General features: G+C 39.8%; 1 protein-coding gene across 1 annotated transcript in view; it reads left to right on the forward strand.

Annotated features, from left to right (window-relative positions):
* The first annotated feature begins 1,220 nt into the window (after window positions 1-1,220).
* Window positions 1,221-24,536, forward strand: part of LOC150081064 (uncharacterized) — a 29,060-nt gene continuing 5,744 nt past the window's right edge. The window contains exon 1 of the mRNA XM_090381240.1: window positions 1,221-2,329. Within this exon, the coding sequence (XP_090237366.1) occupies window positions 1,663-2,329 (667 nt within the window). The 5' untranslated portion in view covers window positions 1,221-1,662. The remainder of the gene's footprint in view (window positions 2,330-24,536) is intronic.

A 24,536-nucleotide genomic window follows, 5' to 3' on the forward strand; every position in this document is an offset into this window, starting at 1 on the left:
TTAGGCCGCAAGCAGTAAAAGCAGCATGACCTTTGCAATTAGCTTTATATACGTTCACCCGTCGTTTCCCAGCAGTGACCTTCAGCCGGTCGGATAATGGCAGCAGTTCGCTTCGGCTTTAGCAAGATCGTTCATATACAAATTAAAATTTAAAGTTACTTATCTGCTATAAGTCCGGTACCTCCATAACCCGTATGGTTGAAAAGCTTTTGGCGTCCACTACACGATGATATCCATCAGATCAAGTAACAAACTAGATTTAATCACTAAATTCAAATCACTTTAGGGAGCACAATTTACTATCAACTCGTACTACCGGCCACCTAGCGACAATCTTTTCATGCTTTTGGAAAGTGAGGACCTTGTTCGTATGGTTTGGCCTGCCCTTTTCAACCGATCTAAATCCCAGCGAACACATATGGGACGCTCTGGGGAGACGCCTAGCAGCACGTCCACATCCACCAGAAAATCTTCAGCAGTTGAAGATGGCGCTGACAGAGAAATGGACGATGTTACCGCAAGAACTTATCAACAACATTGTTCTAAGTGTGGACAGGCGGTGCAAAGCCTGCATCGACAGACATTAGGGGTGGCCATATCTTCTACTGAGGACCACCTCTTCCCTTCGTTCCATCTTTGGCAGTGATGTATCTCTATCATGGCAGCCAGTGCTATGTTGCCATTTTTGAATAAAGTCTCTCTGTACCGTTTTGTTTCCGTTGTTTTGTCGGTGTTGTTTCCTTCATCATTTCTGTACCTCACGAGGTTCCTTTGGTATGCTTTTCCCATATCCAGGCTACTCCTATGAGAAGCTACAGGTGAAAACCTGTCCGGTCCTTAAGTTTTGCACACCAGTGTATCCGTTTATTATGATTTGCATACCACAAACCTTTTAGTTAAAATAAAATTGTAAAATGGCCACGGACTGTAGTTTGGGAAACGCTGCTGTGTTATTATTAGAAAAAGTTACAGGAGCCCTCATAAAATTTTGTGCATCACTACCAACCGCTACCTGGGAATTGGAGTTTGTGGGGGGGGGTCCGATGGCTCGCACAAAAACAAATTACAGTAACAGGGAATTACCGTTTAGAGATTATACCTAAATTCAGTACTGTTGCAGTCTGAAGCAGTGAGATGTCGCTCTTTGCAGTTGCAAACAGTGGGTTGTATTCTGCGCTAATTATTCAATATTAGCTTATTTTCATTGGTGTACCGTTCGTAGAGGAAATTCATTACTTTTTAATTGTGTAATCAGTATTGCTTTAAGATCTACATATAAACTGAAGTTGTACCACTGGTATATATATTATATTTATACCGAGATGTTTCGAGCAATGCTTGGTTGTGTTGTCATTGTTACGGGTTTGTTTATTATGAGTTGGCTCCAGATCGTCAAGAAAATACATAATTAAAAAGTGGCATTTCATGTTATTGCATTTGATGGGACATGGCTTGGGAAATGTCAAAAGAAATGCCTGACATACAGGAAGACTATTCGGGAGGGTGGGAAATGACCAATCAATACGATATTTATGGAATGAAAGTACTACATGAGCGATTCTTTTGTAGTTAAATTTCTTTAATTTTTGATTTTTATTAGGGCTCAAGAGTAACGTGGAACTGAACTCACAAGCTAATGCAGCATATTCGTAAAATATCGTTATGAATAATTCTACTAGTTTCGAATATATCACTCCAAATCATAACATATATGATGGTAACACTAGGGAAACCGATACCGATGGCACGATTTGTTCGCTGGCGTTTGATTCAGAACAGGAGGTAATACATGGAGACCTAGGAGTCGAGAAACAGAAAATTGTTAATACGGCTTTATCTAACATACCAGCAAAGCCACACAAGTCCTCCAAAGAAATTCCACGTAAGTTTTCTTCCCACAATAAATTGACGGCTGAAAAGGATTCCGTAGTATCCAACATGATTAAAGATAGTGATGTCGCTTCTCGGCAAAACTTTCCACCTGGTTCAAAAATTATTTCCGTCAGTTCTATGGAAAATAACACGCAGTATAAATTTCAATTATCTAATAACGAACTTAACGAAGCAGAATCCGTTACAGCTGTGAGAAATAAACTTGATAATTTCCACACAGAGTTCATTGTACCAGATATGGAAGATTACATTGTAGTGAAAACTGAAAAGCAGAATTGTATGGACTGTGACAATATTTACTCTTCTAAAAAGGACGTGGAAGTAATAGAGTCAAAGAATAGTATTGTGAAGGAGGAATCCAAAGATGCTAATGAGGAAGTGATTACAGAGGACTCTGCAATGTTAGAATGTGTCCTTGAAGTTCTGGATGCCGAAGGTAACAATATTTGAAATTATTTATGAATCTACATTTAGCAGAAAATTAATTTACTCATTATATTGATTGCAGTGCTCTTTTCATTTCTATCCCAAATATAAATTTGGAAATGCATATGGCTTAAGACAAAAGCATACACCGATGAGCCAAAACATTATGACAACCTACCTAATATGATGTTGGTCCTCCGTGTGCAGCCAAAACAGCTCATACCCAGCGAAGCATGGACACTACAAGATTTCTAAATGTGTCTTGTGGTATCTGGTACCAACATGTAACCAGCAGATTCTTTAACTCCTGTAAGGTCCTTGGTTGAGATGCTGCAGATCGGAGTTGCTGTTCCAACACAAACAACAGATGCTCGATGGGATTGATGTCTGGGGAATTTGGAGGCCAGGGCAATACATGGAAGTCTTTCTTCCTCATGTTCCACGAACCAGTCTCGAACAATCCAGACGGTGTAGCATGGCACATTATCCTGCTGAAAGACAGCACCACCAGAGGGAAGACCGTTGCCATGAAAGGGTGTACCTGGTCAGCAATGATGTTTAGATAAATGGTAAACGTTGGAGTGCCGGCACATGGATGACTGGACCCAGGGTATCCCAGCAGAACATCACCCAAAGCATGACACCGCCACCACCGGCTTGTTTTTGTCCCACGGTGCATCCAGGCGGTATCACTTCCCCAGGTAAACGATGCACATGTACCCAGCCATCTACATGGTGCAAAAGGAAACGTAATTCATCGGACCTTCTTCCAATCACTCAAGGTCTAGTTTTAATGCTCGCATGCCCACTGTAGGCACTGTCGCTGGTGAACCATGGTTAGTGTGGGCACTCGGAGCAGCCTGCGGCTACACAGCCACATTTTCAGCATGGTTCGATGTACTGTGTGTTTTGACACATTACTTTGACAGAGGCCATTGCAATTTGGCCTTTGTCAAACTTGCTTAAGTCCGCTGCCTTTCCCATCTGAAGAACAAGAGTAACACTGATTAACAGTGTTTTGTATACCATGTCCCAACCTGCGCACACGCAATAGTTCACCTGCAGTTGCTTTGATTTGCATAATGACTCGCTGGTCATAATGTTTTGGCTCATCGGTGTATTTCATATTGCAGTGAGAATTGATGTTCTTAGTATTGGCAAAATTATGCAAGGAAGCAAACCACAGATTCAACCAAAAACAAAAAAAATAAATAATTTTATCTGCTGCATCATATGCCCATTCCCTCAATAATTTAAGTTCCACTTTCAACAAAACTAGGGGGATGTTTATTTCAACAATCAGTTACTCTTTGACTGAAGTCAAATTCCTGCATATTTATTTATTTTCTTATCTTTCATTTGCTAGCACTATTTTCTCAGTTCCCACATTACTCTCACTCTCCGGGACCCTTTTCCCACTGAATTACCAGTTGTTATTTTTATCTTCGTTACCTGATAGGCAACACTCGTCAGCGGCCTCTTTTATTCGTTATTTTCAACGCATCACCACTGTCCTCCCACAACTCTAGAACAAAGGTCCCCACTGGAGACCTTTCAGTGTACCAGATGTCCCCTTTCTGATAGCAGGGTAAATCTGGTACACTGATGTCCCCTTTCTGATAGTTAGTTGGGGACATCACATCTTTACATTATGATCTGAAATTGCTCAGTCTCTTTCGTCTCATTTTCGCTATTTTCATATATTACCCACCACTTCCCTTGTTTGGAGGTTCTCAGATGGTACTATTTGGCCCAAAAGTTATAATTTTCGTGTTTACTACATATGGCACAGTTCACTCTTAAAGAACTTATTTCTTTTTCCCTTTAATGTCACCCCTATTATCTACTCTCTACCAACAGTGCTCCCTCAACAACCATTGAAAAATATAAACATATTTTTTACTGTTTTTCAAAATTACAAGGACTCCGCTCATTGCCTTCCCCCTAACACAAGCCTACTCTTTCTACCATATTCTTTTCTAAAACAATAAATAAAAAATAAATGAAAATATACACATAAACATAACATCAACTTTATGAAAGATTTGGATCTTACAAAACATTTCCCATGCTGATTTGAGAAAATTTCCCATGCTCAGATATTTTAGAGACTCCCAGCAGTCTCTGAAATATCCTGCATATTGTTTTTCAGGCTTCTGCTCAATTCAATAGAAGCAGTGCAAGAATCACTTTCACCTCTGCCAGTGGCTACTGTTAATCTATTAGTCTTTGTATCCCCCCCCAAGCTAGCAGTTTTCCGACCCACCTAACACTGCCTGAGATAATCATCAGCAAATATTCTTGAACCCTTTCTATTTAAGTGTATCCCATACCTGTAGAAGCAGTCTCTCCTGTTAACAAGTACAGTCCAGGCTTAAAAAAATTCTACTCCTTGAGCCTTGCACAGTCTTTCCAGGGTTGAATTGATCAACAAGGCACTCATCATATACTCCCTCCTATCGTGTCTGGACAGAATTGCAGACACTTTCAAATTCAGTCCTAATTCACGGCTTTTTTTCAACAGTGACCTGTACCTGTTAAGTAAATCTGCCGGTCTCCTACTCTTGATATCATTAGTGCCAACGTGTACAACTATATCACCTTTTGTGCCCTTTAAAGATGATATCCACTCTATGTCATCAACTTTTGCCCCTGGCAGACATACCCTGGTACTGTTCCACCTATCATTTTTACAAAGCATGTTCCCCGTTTCCCTGACATAGGCCGCCTCCGTAGCCAGGTGGGAAGGAGCAGCAGTGCGTAGCACACGCTTCTTGATTAGACCGGGGTTCGAGCCCGTCACCACCAAATACGGAGGATGCGGAAAGGTCAGGGAATGACCACCGAATATCAGGGAGCAATATGGCCTTAGTTGCTAATGCTCCTAAAAACCAAATAACAACAACAACCCTGACAATAGTCACCAACAACTACTAGTTTCTGTAGGACCAGCCCATTCTGCCTTGGGGGTTGCCGCTGTGTTGCGTGATGAATACAGTACTGTATTGAGTACTCAAGTATACAGTACTCAAGGTGTGGCCTGATCATTGCCTTATACAAGGGGATAATTGCCTCCTTATCCCTGCTAGAAAAATTCCTGTATATCATTGACAAGACACCATGAGGTACTCTTGCAGACCTGCACTGCTCAGAAAACTTCATATCTGCCTGCACAATTACCCCCAAGGTCCTTTTCATTCTCTACCACTGTCAGTGTGGTACCACAGAGTTGATACGTTACTCTGGGATTACTGCTTCCCATATGTAATACTTTACATTTATCAATGTTAAACTTCGTTTGCCACCTCTCGGCCCATCTGCTCAACTTTTCTAGATACTGCCATTTTCTAGTACTGCCATTAGAGTCATTAACAACCTTCATATCGTCTGCAAACTTGGACATTAAGCTTGATATACAATCATCAATATGATTTATAAATACAGAAAACAACAATGGACCCAACACCGAACCCTGAGGAACTCCACTAATAACATTAGTCCACAAAGAGCAGTGTCCATTGATTACCACTCTCTGTCTTCTACTCAACCATCCCTTTATCCATAGCAGCAATTTGCCTCCAATGCCACACTGCTCCAATTTGTGCAGCAGTCTTCCATGTGCAACAGTATCAAAAGTCTTTCTAAGATCCAAATATATGATATCAAAGTTATTCTTTGCATCCAGTTCCTTTGTGACTACATCATAGTATCCAATCAAATTTGTCAGACAAGGCTTCCCCTTAACAAACCCATGCTATGTCCAAGCTATAACTGAAGTCTTGTCTAGATGATCCTGCAATACTTCTTTAACCAGTGCCTGTTTTAATTAATCTGGAACTGAAGTTAAACTAACAGGTCTGTAATTACCTGTCTCCCTTTGATCCTCTTTGTGAATTGGGGTCACATTTGCACATCTCCAGTCCATGGGTACGTCCCCTGAGTCCATGGAAGCTCTCATAATTATGGATAAGAGTTTGCTTACTTCCTTTGCCGCCTCCTTTAATATAACTGCATAGATTCCATCCACCCCAGGTGCCTTTCTTGTGTTTATCTTCAACAATTTCTCCTCCACTTTACTCTCAGTTATTACAAGATTATTTAGCTTACTGCCAGAGGTGAATACTCTTCTGGCATTCCCCTCCCTGAATAACTCCTCATGTGTGAATGTCAATGCAAAATATTCATTTAGTTTGTTAGCTACCTGAGCAGGATCATTAACAGTTGAACCATCGATATCAAGTGAACCAATCTGATTCATTCCCTTCTTTCTAGAGTTTACATAAGTAAAGAACTCTTTGCTGTTTTTCTTTGCATCCTTTGCCAAAGATTTCTCGTAATCTGCCTTCGCCTGCCTAACATCCTTTGTAACTTGGTTACAAAGGAGGCTTCTGTGTCACATGTTAATTTATATGTATCCCATGCATTTTTCTTCTCTGTCACATGTCTAATTAGTTCATCTGACATCCATTTAGGCCTAAATCTTGAACAATATTTCTTTGTTGGTATGAAAAGCCTAGTAGCTTCCAAGATTAATTCTTTGAATACTTCCCATTTTGAATTTGCTGCTGGTAACATCATCAATTGGTCCCACCGTATAGAATTTAAATACTGTCTCAGACCACCGTAGTCACCTTTACGAAAGCAAAAACCCTTCCCTTTACCCTTTATGGTAGTTACCTCTTTGAGTAAATCCCACTTCAGCACACTGTGATCACTGCCACCTAGTGGTACCTTTATCTGCAGATTCTTGATGCATGAAGAATCACTACTGATAATCAGATCAAGAGTATTACTCCCTCTAGTTACCTCCCGAACATGCTGCTGTAGAAAACAATCATCCAATAAATCCATAAAAGCCTTACTAGCGTGTGATTGACCAACCCACAAATTCCAGTCAATCTCTGGGAAATTAAAATCCCCCATTATAAGACACTGATTTACTGGCCCACTCTGTTTCTCTGCACAATTGCTCATTATGCTCATCAGATTCACTTGGCCTATACACACATTCCTTTCCCAGTGCTTATGTCACTCCAAACAGACTCAACATTGCATTGTCCACCAACATCAATTGGATGAACTTCCTTAGATTTTATGTTTCTTAACTAACAGCATAACCCCTCCTCCCTTTCTGTCCTGTCTATCCTTTCTGTACACATTGTACTCCTCAAATTCCAGTTCTGCACTGCTTATGTCTCTGTGACACCATGTCTCTGATATCCCAACAATATCTGCCTTTGATGTCTTGACTAGCACTTCAACCTCATCGAATTTATTAACTATACTCCTAGCATTGGTGTATATGCAAGTATACATGCACCTGTTTCTACTCTTAGTTACCCTAACACAGCCCATGTATTTACTTGTTCCACTATGACTCCCAGCACTCCTGGAAATCCCCATTGCCTTGCTTTCCAGGCTGCTGCTCAATTGCATTTCAATAGAAGTAGTGCAAGAATCACTTTTACCTCTGCCAGCAGCTACTGTTAATCTATTAGTCCTTGTATCCCCCCCAAGCTAACAGTTTTCCGACCCACCTAACACTGCCTTGATAGCATCAGCAAAAATTCTTGCACCCTTTCTATTTAAGTGTATCCCATCCCTGTAGAAGCAGTCTCGCCTGTTAACAAGCACAGATCAGGCTGAAAAAATTCTACCCCTTGAGCCTTGCACAATCTCTCCAGAGCCAAATTGATTGACAAGGCTCTCATCATATACTCCCTCCTATCGTGTCTGGGCAGAATTGCAGACACTTTTAAATTCAACCCTAACTCACAGCTTTTTTTCAGCATTGTCTTGTACTTGTTAAGTAATTCTGCCGGTCTCCTACTCTTAATATCATTAGATCCAACATGTACAACAATATCACCCTTTGTGCCCTTAAAGGCTGATTTCTGCCCTACAACGTCATCAACCTTTGCCCCTAGCAGACATACCCTGGTCCTGTTCCATCCATCCTTTTTGCACAATATGTTCCCCATTTCCCTGACAATAGAGTGACCTACAACAACTAGTTCCTTTGGGGTCAGTGCATTCTGCCTTGGGAGTTGTCGCTGTGTTGCACGATGTTCAAGTGCAAGCTCTGGCATTGATATGGGCAGCTGAGAGCTTAATGGGCCCTTAATTTAAATCCTTCGAGGGAATCCACCCTGTCCTTCAAGCTCTCATATAAGCCCATAACAATTCCAAGTTGGCATCTGATTTCCTCGCACTCCTTACATCACGCACACACAAAGACATTCCCTTTGGCAACATCATGTCCAGTTCCTGATTGCTCCACAAGCATATAATATAATTGATATGATCCGAATTGATATGATTCACTCCATATAATCCGAAGTTTACTAATTAGTGTTGTGTGACAGTCTGTGCCGACATGTAGTGTTGTGTAATACTGAGCAGTTTCTTTAAGCCTTTAATGATTAAGGCCATACTGGACTTCCTTCTCTGCAACTGTGTAATTTTGCATTTCATCATTAAAGTTAATATGTGTTTCTGTTTATTTGATAGCATAGGCACCTACATGTGGCTATAAGATTCGATGAATGAACATCAGTGTCCCACTAATATAATAAACATACCACATGTTTATTATATCAGTGTATTATAGCTGAGAGTGGCTCCTTTATTTACTACAGTATTTCGGAAGCAATAATTCCAGACTAACATACCATTTGGGTATTACTGTACTCAAAAGCAACTGAAAAAGACCTGGGGGCAAATGTACAGTCCAAATGAAGTTTGAGTAATTCAGGAAAGCTGCTAAGACAGCCCATGAGGTTCTGTTAGTGATATACATGAATCTTGGGAATAGGAACAGAGAGGTAAATATCTCTGTATAAGTCAGTGATTAGGCCTCATTGTGAGTACTATATACAGGTTTGGAAGCATCATTTTAAGAGGTATGTGGATCTGTTGAAATAGGTGTAGAAAGCAACAAGATTAGTTAGGCACAGAAGGGTTTGCTTACCACGAAAGACTTAAGTTCTCTAAACTGCAGCTTATGGAAACCAGATAAATAAATGCTAAATGAGAATGAAATGAGAAATCAAATGCTGACGGTATTATCCCTACCCTTTGTTAGATGGAATTTTGAATTTATCTCCCCTTGTCTGACAAAGACACAAAGGGGAGATAAATTCAAAATACAGAAATTTGCTTTCAACCAGAGAATAATTGACTGTTAGGAAAAAACTTTCACCTCACAACGTGGAAATGAATAGTTTGAATAAACTTAAAGAAAGGTTAGTCTTTGTTCTCTGCAACCATGTAACTTTGCATAACATTGTAAATGCTAATGTTAGTGTGTTTTTTTTTTTTTTTTGTTGATGCTGTGTAAGCCCATTCCCTTCCAATCATTTTGCCAATACTAATAAAGAAGTGGGATATATATTGAGATTATGTTATTAAAGGAATATCATAAAAATGATATCATTCTGATACTAGATATGCAATGTGAGTATGGTAATACAGCTTAAATTGCATATATGACATAAGGGGAGGAGGCATACTACTTTTAATTGTATAGCAATCAATTTAAAAAGAGTATTTTTTTTTTTTTTTTTTTTTTTTATGTGAACCCCAAACACGAGAGGTATTAGAACCTATAGTACTTAGTACCGTGCATGGGTTGGAGGTTGAGAAGACGAAAGAAGATATTTGTTGACATTGGACTTGAACTTCTGTAGATTGTAATTTTCAGGAAATACGTATGAAGGAAGGTTGTTCCAGAAAACGGCAGTTGAATGAATAAATGAGGAAGATGAAAAGTTGGTTCTGTGGGTTTGAAGTTGGACAGTAAATGGATGTTGGCTGGTGGCGGCACGTGTTCGGACTGTTTTGAAAGAGAGAGCGGGAATTATAGAAGCCAATTCAGAAGAACAGTGCCCATGGAAATATCTGTAGAAGAGGCATGCAGCAGAAACAGTACGTCTATGAGAAAGCGAGTGGAGAGACTCTGTTAGAGATGAATCATTAATTAACCTAACTGCCCTCTTCTGAATGGAATCAAGAAGCCTGAGAGAGGTTTTGGGGGCACCACCCCAAATGTGGGAACAATATTCCATGGCAGGGCGGATTTGCGATTTATACAGAGTGAGCAGCTGTTTGGAAGAAAAGTAACGCCGAGAGCGAAAGAGAAAACCAAGTTTTTTAGATGCAGAGGAAGCAATATTTGTAATGTGCTTGTGCCAAGAGAGATTAGAAGTCAGGGTAATCCCCAAAAGAGATATATCCTTTTGCCTAGAAATTGGAGTGTCACTAAAGATAAGCATAGGAGCAGAAGAATCCTTTTTGCGAGATATAAGACAAGACTGAGTTTTAGAAGGGTTGAAATCAACTAAGTTGTCTTTGCCCCACTGGAGAATTACCTGAAGATCGGCATTTAAGGAATTGGTAGCAGATTTTCGAGAAGTTGAAGCTGATTGAGCAGGGCAAGGTTTCTCAAAATGGAAAGTTGAATGCAATGTGCTATCATCGGCAAAACTATGGATAGGATTTCCAGTCAATGGAAGAAGGTCATTGATATACAAGAGGAAAAGAGTGGGGGAAAGAACTGAACCTTGGGGGACACCGGCATTAGTGGAGAAGTTAGAAGACAGAGAGCCATCTACCATCACCCTCAGTGAGCGATCAGAGAGAAAACTGGATAACCAATTACTAAAAACAGTTGGCAAACCATAAGATGGAAGCTTGTTTAGAAGACCTTTATGCCAAACACGATCGAAAGCCTTTGAGATGTCAAGAGCAACTGCTTGTGTTTCACCGAACCTTTCCATTGAAGTAGTCCATAAATGGGTAACATAAGCCAGAATATCACCAGTGGATCGACACCGACGGAATCCATACTGGCGATCGTTGATCAGACGGAAGGTTTCTAGGTAGTTTAAGAGTTGGCGGTTAATTGATTTCTCCATTACTTTAGAAAGAGTAGAAGTAATTGCAACGGGACGATAATTGGATGGGAGGGATTTGTCACCCTTTTTAGGAACTGGCTGGATATGAGCAAATTTCCAAGCAGAAGGAAAAACACCTTTGGAATAAGAAAGTGAAAAAAGGCGGCAAAGAATAGGAGTAAGTTCAGGAGCACAGATTTTGAGAACAAGTGGAGAAATACCATCAGGACCTGGAGCTTTCTTAGCATCAAGATTCATCAAAATTCTTCTGATATCCTTTTGACGGAAGACCACAGGAGGCATTGAATGGACCGTGTTGGGAATGGTGGGAGGTGTTTTACCAAGTTCATTAATACATGAGCTGGAAGAAAAATGGGATGCTAGCAGGTCAGCTTTATCCTTGGCTGAAGTGACAACAGAACCATCTGGTTTGGACAGAGGTGGGAGCAGAGATGGGCAAAAGTTGCGGCCAATAGCTTTGGCAAGAGACCAGAATGCTCGGCTACCATTAGGGCAAGAAGCAAGTTTTCTACTCTTAGCCTGTTCAAACTCTAGTTTGGACTGATTAATAACTGCTTTACAATTGTTGCGAGCTTTGGTGTAGGCAGAAAATGAAACTGAAGAATTAGAAACAAGCCAATTACGATAGGCAACATTCTTCTCTTGAACAGCCTTAGCACATTTATTGGAAAACCAAGGTTTAGATAAAGGACGAGATTTTAAAGTGGAGTGTGGGATAAAGGATTCCATTCCTGCAAGAATAATTTCACTGACACGATCTGAGCAAACGTTGACATCAGGAGTTTTGAAACAGTAATCCGACCAAGGAAAAGAAGAAAAGAAGTCTCGCAGGTCATCCCATTTTGCATTCCTGTAATGCCAAACAACACGAGGTTGGGAATAGCCATGAGATAAAGGTTCCATTGGAGAAGAGACAATCACCAAGTTGTGATCTGAAGTGCCTAAAGGACCTCTCACTTCGACCGTGTACTTAGAAGGGTTGTTTGTGAGAAAAAGATCAAGCGTATTGGCTGTATGATTCGGATTGTCCGGTATTCTTGTAGGTAAATGAACAATCTGTGCTAGGTCATTAGTAATTGCAAAAGCCTCAGCATCTCGACCTGCTGGGTCGGTGTGACTAGAAAACGGAAGCCAGCTGGAGTTGTGAACATTAAAATCACCAAGGAAAATTACCTCACTGTTAGGAAAGTTGGACTGGAGAAAGTCAAGTTGCAACGAGAGGAAGTCAAAGAGCTCCAAGTGATTAGTGGAGTTGGGAGAACGGTAGAGACAACAGATGAATTTGACACAATGAGGTAGAGAGATTTTAAGCCAGAGAAGATCAAAGAGAGGAGATTCCAAATTGCCAAGTCTCTGACAGGGAATATCAGAACGGACATATGCACAAGTACCACCTTTGAGGCGAAAGGAATCATACAGCGAATAATTTGGGCATCTGAGATGAACAGTAGTTGAATCAACCGATAACTGAGATTCTGTCAGAAAAAGTACATGGGGTTTGGCAGACTGCAAGTGGAAATGGACATCGTTGAGATTAGAATTGAGACCACGTATATTTGTGAAATGAATTAGGAAATCCTTGGGAGGTTTAGATCTTTTCGCAGATAAGCTTGTTCTATTAGTTTGACAATTCATGGTGTATTCAATAGTAAGAAAAAGTGGGTGGGACATGCTGTATGAAGTAATGAAATTTTTGGATATGGCGTACATGTGGGAAGAATATACCCAGATCCTTGACATAACGTGGCCTCGACAATGCTCCCCGCATACACACTACTCGGACTCCCTCCAGTCACTATCTGGCAGAGTAGAGGTAGCAAGATTATACACTAGCTGATCCGGAAGCCTCCTAGAGAGTTACCAATAGGTTCGGTCCGGTGTACTAACTAGCGGCCGGCCTGCGAAAACCGTTTTAGAGCTGTACCCTCGAAATGTAAGGAATATTGGATCTCGCCACAACGTTCATCATAACCTCAAAAGTCATCAATCATACTGCATGATGGAAGAGATAGGGAAGGGTTGACCGGAACTTAGCTCTAGAGACTAAACATGGGTTCCACCACTTCAAGCCTCCAATAAGCAAAGTGGTGGTATTTCACCGGTTGATGAGCGTCATCTACCACCTAGTACTGCCTGGTAACATAGAGGGGCGGCATTCCTCCATGTGGTGTGGGCGCCACACCTCGACCCCTGCTTACGTTGGTTCACACCTGGGTGGTCACCCACCATGTGCTTGTGCATGGAGGTTATACCCAGGATTACTAACAGTCCCACCATCGTGAAGGTGCAAGCAGAGGATTTGGTTGTCACAGACCGTCCGGACTTCGCCGAAATTGGGTCCACTTGACTTGAGTGTCACCCGAATATCAGTTCCATCAGCGTTTTAGACTCCCAGGTAGCAAGTACAGCTTGTCTGGCATATCTGAGAGAATGTCTGTGACAACCTCAAGGATTTGTGTACATTTATTGATGAGAACTATCAATAATATAGCAAACTCTTGTTGGAACCTTGCAAGAATTAACTTTGGGGACCACTGTCATTAAGTTCATGGCTGAACTCCAGATTATGGGTACATCTTGTCACCGCATTGCAGCATGGCCAAATCTGGGACAGATTCAAGCAAAAGAAGTGTGGGTTTTTTCATAGACTTTCATTTTTGGCTACCGAAAAAAAAAGGTTAGGTTGCTTTACGCCAGTAATTTGGGATGGATTCGAGCAAAAGACGCCACTTCCTCCAGAGGTGTACCTATAAACTGGAGTATAACCAAGTTCATCAGGTGTCAAGTGTGTTTAGGCACTCCAGTACATCACACAAGTTTGCTAGTGTACACTATGCTTCTGAGAAGTATCAAATTATTAGGTCAGTATGATGTGATACAGTGATGTGAAAGCAAAAATTGTGATATGCTACAGATCAAATGAGTTGATTAATGTGATGGCAATTTGTGCAGATAAACAGTGAGCAAGTGGAGAAGAAAATGTCAAGATATTATCATTAGCAACTTGATTTTTTGCATGTGCAAACATGACGGAGAGGAGTGAGCCATGTTGGTTCACTATGAAATAGCTTTGATAACATAATTGATGAACCTAAACAGATAGTTGAACTAAATAAATTTTTTTGCATCAATATTTACATGTGAGCATTCTGCTGGCTCAGTGGAGAAACTCATCATGAAAAAAGCATGAGGAAGTATTCTGTTGTTTTAAAGAAAGCAAAATGATGGATTGCCATGTTCCTGTATATTATAATGTATGTTATAATAGATAGGGATCTGGCACACTCTGGTATGTTCCAGTTGATCAAAGATCTGAAAATGTCCCTCCAGTTCCAATGGTAGTTTCAAGGGCAAAATAGGTAATTAGACCTGTAAAATGAACAACCCATGGCAGATTATTACAGAAAAATTATGGAGTCCATAATCAAACCTGTAGTCGGCACGTTAAAAAGTCATGTAATGGGTGTATTAGTATACATATTTCACCAATCAGGATTTTTGGGATGAACAGTAAGAAATAGGTGAAAATGGTAAACTTTAAAAATTTATTCTTAATTCTGACACTATATTGGATAATGTAATCAGAAAATATCTGTAGAAACAGTAGTCTTGTTATCGAAAAAAAAATTATTTCCCTGACCACCTTTAAAGTCAACTTTCCATTTAGAAGCAAGCGAAAATGAAAGTGCTATTGTAAATTAAGTGTAGGCTTTTTTATTAGCATTAGCAAAGGCACATGATGCAAGAAAGCAAGCTTATACAGCATCAGCCAAAAAAAAAAAAAAAAAAAAACCCTTATTTCACCCATCCACCCGCTCCAAATTTCAAAAACAAAAATATTCTAAAACAAAGCCTTAAATAATTTTTAATGGCTATACTTCTCTTCTCCAAGGAAAAAATAATTAATAATGCAGATGGGGCTTTTACAATACTTGAGTAATATTAAAATTGTCAAAACTGTCTGAATTTTTGTGCCTTTGGTGTATGATTTTTTTCTAATGTGGCAGCTTGAAGATTAAGAATGCACAGCAGGATCATCTGTATAGGCATGGATTTATAGTAGAAATATAGCATGGGTTTGTTAAAGGAAAATCATGTCTTAAATGATCCAACTCATGTCAGTAAATTTATATACATCAGGTAATAACACAGCAAAACTTTGCAGTGTTATCACCTGATAACACAGCTGAATTAAGAGAACTAGAACCTTCTCTAGTTCTCTTACAATCTAGAAGAACTAGTGAATGAAGGTGCAAAAATCAATATTTTCTGATGGATTTAGATCTGATAAAGCAGATTCATCCTATAATTTTCGTAAAATGACTACTGTACTGACTTTTGTGTCATAGTGTTGTCACCCATACATATACTATCCTGTCAGAAGAATTGTCACAATACAGGTAAGTCAGAATTGTTCAGAATGTCAAAACAGATGCTATTCACAGATCCATTAATGACAACTGGTGGATTAAGTCACACAAAACAGACCCACCTTCATGCTACCATTACACCAAACATCCATTTCATGCCAGGACTAGAGTCATTTTTTTTTTTAATGAAAATCCCAAACACGAGAGGTATTAGAACCTATAGTACTTGGTACTGTGCTTGGGTTTGAGGTTGAGAAGATGAAAGAAGATATTTGTTGAAATTAGACTTGAACTTCTGTAGACTGTAATTTTCAGGAAATACATTACGAAGGAAGGTTGTTCCAGAAAACAGCAGTTGAATGAATAAACGAGAAAGATGAAAAGTTGGTTCTGTGAGTTTGAAGTTGGACGGTAAATGGATGTTTGCTGGTGGCGGCACGTATTCGGACTGTTTTGAAAGAGAGAGAGAGAGAGAGCGGGAATAATAGAAGCCAATTCAGAAGAACAGTACCCATGGAAGTATCTGTAGAAAAGGCATGCAGCAGAAAGAGTATGTCTATGAAACAGCGAGTGGAGAGACTCTGTTAGAGAGGAGTCATTAATTAACCTAACTGCCCTCTTCTGAATGGAATCTAGAAGCCTGAGAGAGAGCGGGAATAATAGAAGCCAATTCAGAAGAACAGTACCCATGGAAGTATCTGTAGAAAAGGCATACAGCAGAAAGAGTATGTCTATGAAACAGCGAGTGGATAGACTCTGTTAGAGAGCAGTCATTAATTAACCTAACTGCCCTCTTCTGAATGGAATCTAGAAGCCTGAGAGAGGTTTTGGGGGCACCGCCCCAAATGTGGGAACAATATTCCATGGTAGGGCAGATTTGCGATTTGTACAGAGTGAACAGCTGTTTGGAAGAAAAGTAACACTGAGAGCGAGCGAAAGAGAAAACCAAGTTTTTTAGATGCAGAGGAAGGAATATTTGTGACGTGCTTGTGCCAAGAGAGATTAGAAGTCAGGGTAATCCCCAAAAGAGATATATGAACTTGCCTAGAAATCGGAGTGTCACCAAAGATAAGCATAGGAGCAGAAGAATCCTTTTTGCGAGATATAAGACAAGACTGAGCTTTAAAAGGATTGAAATCAACTAAGTTGTCTATGGAGAATTACCTGGAGATTGGCATTTAAGGAATTGGTAGCAGATATTCGAGAAGTTGAAGCTGATTGAGCAGGGCAAGGTTTCTCAAAATAGAAAGTGGAATGCAATGTGCTATCATTGGAAAAACTATGGATAGGATTTCCAATCAATGGAAGAATGTCATTAATATACAAGAGGAAAAGAGTAGGGGAAAGAACTGACCTTTGTGGGACGCCAGCATTAGTGGAGAAATTAGAAGACAGAAAGACATTTACCATCACCCTCAGTGAGCAGTCAGAGAGAAAACTGGATAAGCAATTACAAAAAACAATTGGCAAACCATAAGACGGAAGCTTATTTAGAAGACCTTTATGCCAAACACGATCGAAAGCCTTTGAGATGTGAAGAGCAACTACTTGTGTTTCACCGAACTTTTCCATTGAATTTGTCCATAAATGTGTAACATAAGCCAGAATATCACCAGTGGATTGAGCCTGATGGAATCCATACTGGCGATCGTTGATCGGACAAAAGGTTTCTAGGTAGTTTAAGATTGGTGGTTAATTGATTTCTCCATTACTTTAAAATGAGTAGAAGTAATTGCAATGGGACAATAATTGGATGGGAGGGATTTGTCACCCTTTTTAGGAACTGGCTGGATATGAGCAAATTTCCAAGCAGAAGGAAAGACACCTTTGGAATAAGAAAGTGAAAAAAGGAGGCAAAGAACAGGAGTAAGTTCAGGAGTACAGGTTTTGAGAACAAATGGAGAAATACTGTCAGGACATGGAGCTTTTTTAGCATGAAGATTTGTCAAAATCCTTCTGACATCCTTTTTGATGGAAGACTACAGGAGAAATTGAATGGAGTATGTTGGGAATGGTGGTAGGTGTTTTACTAAGATCATTAATACATGAGTTGGAAGAAAAATGGGATGCTAACAGGTCAGCTTTATCCTTGGCTGAAGTCACAACAGAACCATCTGGTTTTGACAGAGGTGGGAGCAAGGATGGGCAAAAGATGCGGCCAATAGCTTTAGCAAGAGACCAGAATGCTTGGCTACCATTAGGGCAAGAAGCAAGTTTTGTGCTCCTAGCCTGTTCAAAATCTAGTTTGGACTGATTGATAACTGCTTTACAATTGTTGCGAGTTTAGGTTTAGGCAGAAAATGAAACTGAAGAATTGGAAATAAACCAATTACAATATATGCAACGTTCTTCTCTTGAAGAATTTAGCACATTTATTGGAAAACCAAGGTTTAGATAAAGGACGAGATTTTAAAGTGGAATGTGGAATAAAGGATTCCATTCCTACAAGGACAATTTCACTGGCATGATCTGAGCAAACATCGACATCAGAAGTTTTGAAACAGTAATCCAACCAAGGAAAAGAAGAAAAGAAATCATGCAGGTTATCCTATTTTGCATTCTTGTAATGCCAAACAACACGAGGTTTGGAATAGCCATGAGATAAAGGCTCCATTGGAGAAGAGACAATCTGATGTACCTAAAGGACCACTCACTAGGGTTGTTTGTGAGAAAAATATCAAGCGTGTTGGCTGTATGGTTAGGATTGTCAGGTATTCTTGTAGGTGAATGAACAATCTGTGCAAGGTCATTAGTAATTGCAAAAGCCTCAGCATCTCAACCAGCTGGGTCGGTGTGACTAAAAAACAGAAGTCAGCTGGAGTTGTGAACATTGGAATTGGGAGAACGGTACAGACAACAGAGGAATTTGACACAATGAGGTAGAGAAATTTTAAGCCAGAGAAGATCGAAGAGAGGAGAATCCAAATTACCAAGTCTCTCACAGGGAATATCGGAATGGACATATGCACAAGTACCACCATTGAGGCGAAAGGAATCATAAAGCAAATAATTTGGACAATTGAGATGAGCAGTGGTTGAATCAACTGATAACTGAGATTCTGTCAGAAAAAGTACATAGGGTTTGGCAGACTGTAAGTGGAAATGGACATTGTTGAGATTAGAATTGAGACCACGTATATTTGTGAAATGAACTACGAAGTGTTTGGGAGGTTTAGATCTTTTCGCAGATCACAGTTTAGATCTTTAAGCTTACTCTATTAGTTTGACAATTCAAAATGTATTCAATAGTAAGAAAAATTGGGGGGACATGCTGTATGAAATAATGAAAATTTTTGGATATGGCGTACACGTGGTAAGAATATATGCAGATCCTTGACTGAACCCTCGGGGTTCCGTGTTGGGTCCATTATTGTTTCTGTATTTATAAATGATATTGATGATGGTATATCAAGTTTAATGTCCAAGCTTGCAGACGATACAAAGGTTAGCAGGGATGTTAAGGACACTACTGACGCTATGCTGCTGCAACAGGATCTGGAAAGGTTGAGCAGATGGGTTGAGAGGTGGCAAATGAAGTTTAACATTGACAAATGTAAAGTACTACATATAGGAAACAGTAACCTCAGAGCAACGTCTCGACTTTGTGGTACTACACTGACAGTGGTGGAGAATGTAAAGGACCTGGGGGTAATTGTGCAGGCAGATATGAAGTTCTCTGAGCAGTGCAGATGGGCTGCAAGAGTAGCTCATGGTGTCTTATCAATGATATACAGTAATTTTTCTAGCAGGGATAAGGAGGTGATTATTCCCTTGTATAAGGCAATGGTCAGGCCACACCTTGAGTACTGTATACAGGTCTGGAAACCTCATTTCAAGAAGGATGTAGAGCTGCTGGAACGAGTACAGAGAATGGCAACAAGATTAGTGAGTGGAACAAAGGGTTGCTCTTACGAAGAAAGGCTTAAATTTTGCAAATTACAGTGTCTGGAGAATAGGCACCTGCGAGGTGATCTGATTGAGGTGTATAAGGCCTTGAATGGCTTGAGCATTCTCAGTGCTGATGGAATTCTTCCTCTTGCTTAGAATAATCGCCTGAGAGGGAATAAATTCAAATGGACAGATTTGCCTTTACCCAGCGGGTAGTTGGTTGGTGGAACAGACTTCCATCCCTTGTTGTGGAAGTTGATAGCCTAAATAAATTTAAGGCTCAGCTGGACAGGTATTTCGAACAAATGGAGGGGTGAACTGGAAGTTTTTTTTTTTTTTTGGCTGATGCTGCATAAGCTTGTTTTCTTGCATCATATGCCTCTACTAATGCTAATGCTAATAGCGTGGCCTCAGCAATGGCCCCCCCTCCTGCATACACACTACTCAGACTCCCTCCAGTCACTATCTGGCAGAGTAGAGGCAGCGAGATTATGCCCTAGGTGATCCGGAAGCCTCCTAAAGAGTTACCAATAGGTTCAGTCCGGTGTACTAACGAGCGGCCGGCCTGCGAACACAGTTTTAGAGCTGTACCCTTAAAATGTAAGGAAGATTGGATCTCGCCATGATGTTCATCATAACCTCAAAAGTCATCAGTCATACTGCATGATGGAAGAGATAGGGAAGGGTTAACTGGAACTTAGTGCTGGAGACTAAACATGGGTTCTACCACTTCAAGCCTCCAATAAGCAAAGTGGCAGTATTGCACTGGTTGATGAGAGTCATCTACCACCTAGTATTACCTGGTAACACAAAGGGGCAGCATTCCTCCATGTGGTGTGGGCGCCACACCTCGACCCTTTCTTACGTTGGTTCACACCTAGGTGGTTACCCACAGTGCTTGTGCATGGAGGTTATACCCAGGATTACTAACAGTCCCACCATTGTGAAGGTGGAAGTAGAGGATTTGGTTGTCACAGACTGTCCGGACTCTGCCGAAATTGGGTCCACTTGACTTGAATGTCACCCAAATATCAGTGTTTTAGACTCCCACGTAGCAAGTACAGCTTGTTTGGCATATAACCCCAAGGACCAAATACTGATAAAGGGGAAGTTACAGAAGATATTTTTATATTAGCTGAATTTTCCCTGTATCAATATAGACTAAATAGATTTAATGGTAAATGCTATGCATACAATACACATGAGCTGTGTATATATACAATGTTTCATATAGCTAAAAAAAAAAATAATTGGTAACACAACAAATAAATTTAACAGTTGTAAGGTGGAATACCTTATAATTAAATTTCAGAATCACTCATTCAATAAAATGTCACGGTAAACATTCCTAGTCTACATTTCTTCTCACCTGCCAAACAGATTACAATTAAAATTACACATAAATATATTAAGCTTTTTGAGTTATTAGCATACAACTACAAGCAGGAGGTTATAAATTCAGGGGCCAAAGAGATTATTAATTATGTATACGTACATAATTAATAATAATAATAATAATATATTATGTGTAATAATTATTATAAGGATTTCGTAGACCCATATCTTAAACATATAATCACAGTTAATCTGAAGATAATTAAATTCAATGAACATAGAGAAATAATGTGATATGGCTTTAAATTTAGACTTCTGTTTAATTAATCAAAATTGAAAACAGATCTAAACTATGTTTCAGTTTTGCTCAAAACCTGTCTTATAAGTATAATATTTCTATTCAGGTGTTTAACGTGTGGATTAGCATTAGCAAAGGCATATGATGCAAGAAAGCAAGCTTATACAGCATCAGCAAAAAAAAAACCCTTCCCATTTCCTCCATCCATTCACTCCAAAAGTTTGTCTGGTTCTTTATTGAATTTGTTTAAGCTATCTGTTTCCACAAAAAAAACAGATGGAAGTTGTTCCCGCAATCGACTGCTGCTGGCTAAAAGCAAATTTCTACGCATCTATTCTACAACTGTCTTTCCTCAATTTAAGTTTATTCCCCCACAGGTTCATAATCTGAGCAAGAGAAGAATCCCATCAGCATTGAGCCTGCTCAAACTATTCAAGACCATATACACCTCAATCAGATCACCTCACAAGTGCCTAGCCTCCAGATGCTGATTGCAGAACATAAGTTTTTCTTGGTAGGAGCACCCTACTTTCCCCTCACCAGTCTTGTTGACCTTCTCTGTACTCCTTCTAGCAACTCCTGATCCTTCTTAATATGGGGTGTCCAGACCTGTACGCAGTACTCAAGTGTGGCCTGACCATTGCCTTTATACAAAGGTATAATCACCTCCTTATCCCTGTTGGCAAAATTCCAATATATCATTGCCAAGACCCATGAGCTGCTCTGGCAGCGTGTCTGCACTGTCAGAATACTTCATATCTGACTTGACAATTACCCCCAGGTCTTTCTCATTCTCCACTATCCTAAGTCTTACCACAGTTGGTACACTTCCCTGGGGTTACTGTTACCTGTATGCAGTATTTTGCCACTTCTCAGCCCAAATTTTCTAGATCCTGTTGCAGTAGCACACTGCCATTATTGTCATTAACAACCCTACCAACCTTTGTATCATCTGCAAACTTCGACATTATGCCTGATATACCTTCATCAATATCTTTATAAATATACAAAACAACAGTGGCCCCAACACCGAATCCTGGGGACTCCGCTAATAACATTAGTCCACAAAGAACAGTTTCCATTGATTACCACTCTCTGTCTTCTCCCACTCAACCATCCTTTCATCCATTGTAGCAACTTGCCCTTAATGCCATACTGCTCCAATTTGTACAGTAGTCTTCCGTGTGCAACAGTATCAAAAACTTTCCTGAAATCCAAGTATATGACAACAAAATTATTTTTTGCATCCAGTTCCTTTGTGACCACATCATAGTATCAATCAAATTGTTCAGACAAGACAAACCCATGCTGTGTCTGAATTATTACTGCAGGCTTGTCTATGTGATCATGCAATGCTTCTTTAACTAGTTACTCCATTAATTTCCCCGGAACCTATGTTAAACTGACTGGTCTGTAGTTACTCAAATTACTGCTTGATGCCCCTTTGTGAATTGTGGATATATTTGCACATCTCCATCCTTGGACTCACAGCAGTGGGAACTCCTGTGAGTCCAAGGATGCTCTCATAAGGGTTTGCTTCCTTCCTTTGCCACCTAAGGGTTTGCTTGCTTCCTTTGCCACCTCCTTTAATATAACTAGATAACTCCCATCCACCTCAGATGACTTTATTATGTTTAACTTCAGCAAATTCTCCTCCACTTTCCTCCCAGTTATTACAAAATCATTTAGCTCCCTGTTAGAGTTTGATAAACTTCTCACATCCCCTTCCAGAAAGAATTCATCCCGTGTGAATGGAGATGTAAAATACTCATTCAGTTTGTCAGAAACGTGAGCTGGATCATCAAAGTCAAACCATCAATATTGAGTGGACTAATTTAATTCATCCCTTTCCTTCTATTTGTTTACATAAGAAGTCTTTGCTGTTTTCCTAATCTGCCTTCACTTGCCTAACGTCCTTTGTGACTTGATTACAGACTAGTTTATATCTACTATGGGACTCTTTGTCAGCTGACAATTTATATGGATCCATGTATTTTTCTTCTCTGCCACGAGTTTTATCAGTTCATGTGACATCTATTTAGGCTGAGAATTGAAGCATATTTCATGGTACGTAAGCTTATTAGTCTTGCATTAGGTCAGGTTTCAAGTAATTTTGTGGTTAGCAAGTGGGGGTGTGGTTCCAGGTTTTGTATATAATTCATTGCCACATAACACTGAAAGACTAGAATTGAAAGGTTCAACACAAAGAAAAAGGCAGACAATTTATTTGATTTGGAAGATTCAAGCAATGAAAATGTTGAATCTTCACCTAATGAAAACAAAAATTACATCTCAATGAAATTTCCAAAATCAATTTGTGATGATGAAGAAAATATCCAGTTATTGAAGTGGGGGGGGGGGAGTTTGTTTTTCCCAAATCCTGCAACTGTGGATCATTTCATTCTTGCCATCCCTGCAAGCATTGTACCTAATGAGCAACAGAGAGATCTTTCTGTATCTGGAATTCTAATCAAAGGAAGGAAATAGCTGAACACAGAAATGCTGATGATTGCCTACTTTCTGCATAGCAAAAATGTGTAAAATTAACTGTTATGAATGTACAAGTTAGTGCATTTGCATCATTTCTGTACATAGCCAACTACATAAGTAGTTATAAATTGGCATCATTAAGTATATCTCATATTGTGAATACCTCCACCATAGGAGAAGACTACTGTTACTTATTCTCAGTGGATACCATCACCCATACGGCACCGTTTTGGAGTTTATTGGCTCCTCATCAGTGGGTGGGCAGGTACCCTAGACTTGCAATGATGACAACCCAGTTGCGAAGTATAAATCCACAATATGAGAGATGCCTGATGGTGTGGAGTAATTTAGATTGTGGTATAGTTTCACATTAAGTATATCTCATATTCACAATATGAGATATACTTAATGATGCCAATTTATAACTATTTATGTAGTTGGCTATGTACAGAAATGATGCAAATGCACTAACTTGTACATTAGTTAAACTATTTACATAACCTGAGGCTTTAGCCTAAACTATACCATAATCTAAATTACTCCACACCATCAGGCATCTCTCATATTGCGGATTTATACTTTGCAACTGGGTTGTCATCATTGCAGCTCCAGGGTACCTGCCCACCCACTGATGAGGAGCCAGTAAGCTCTGAAATGGTGCCATATGGGTGATGGTATCGGCTGAGAATAAGTAACAATAGTCCTCCTATGGTGAAGCATTACTTATTCAAGGTAGTGCAATATCATGGCAACTCGTTGTGAAGATATTCACAATATGAGATATACTTAATGATGCCAATTTATAACTACTTATGTAGTTGGCTATGTACAGAAATGATGCAAATGCACTAACTTGTACATTAGTTAAACTATTTACGTAACCTGAGACTTCAGCCCTAAACTATACTGTAATCTATGTTA

The sequence above is a fragment of the Mastigoproctus giganteus genome, chromosome 9 (assembly GCF_048544385.1).
Source record: "Mastigoproctus giganteus isolate SK-2022 chromosome 9, ASM4854438v1, whole genome shotgun sequence".
NCBI lineage: Eukaryota > Metazoa > Arthropoda > Arachnida > Uropygi > Thelyphonidae > Mastigoproctus > Mastigoproctus giganteus.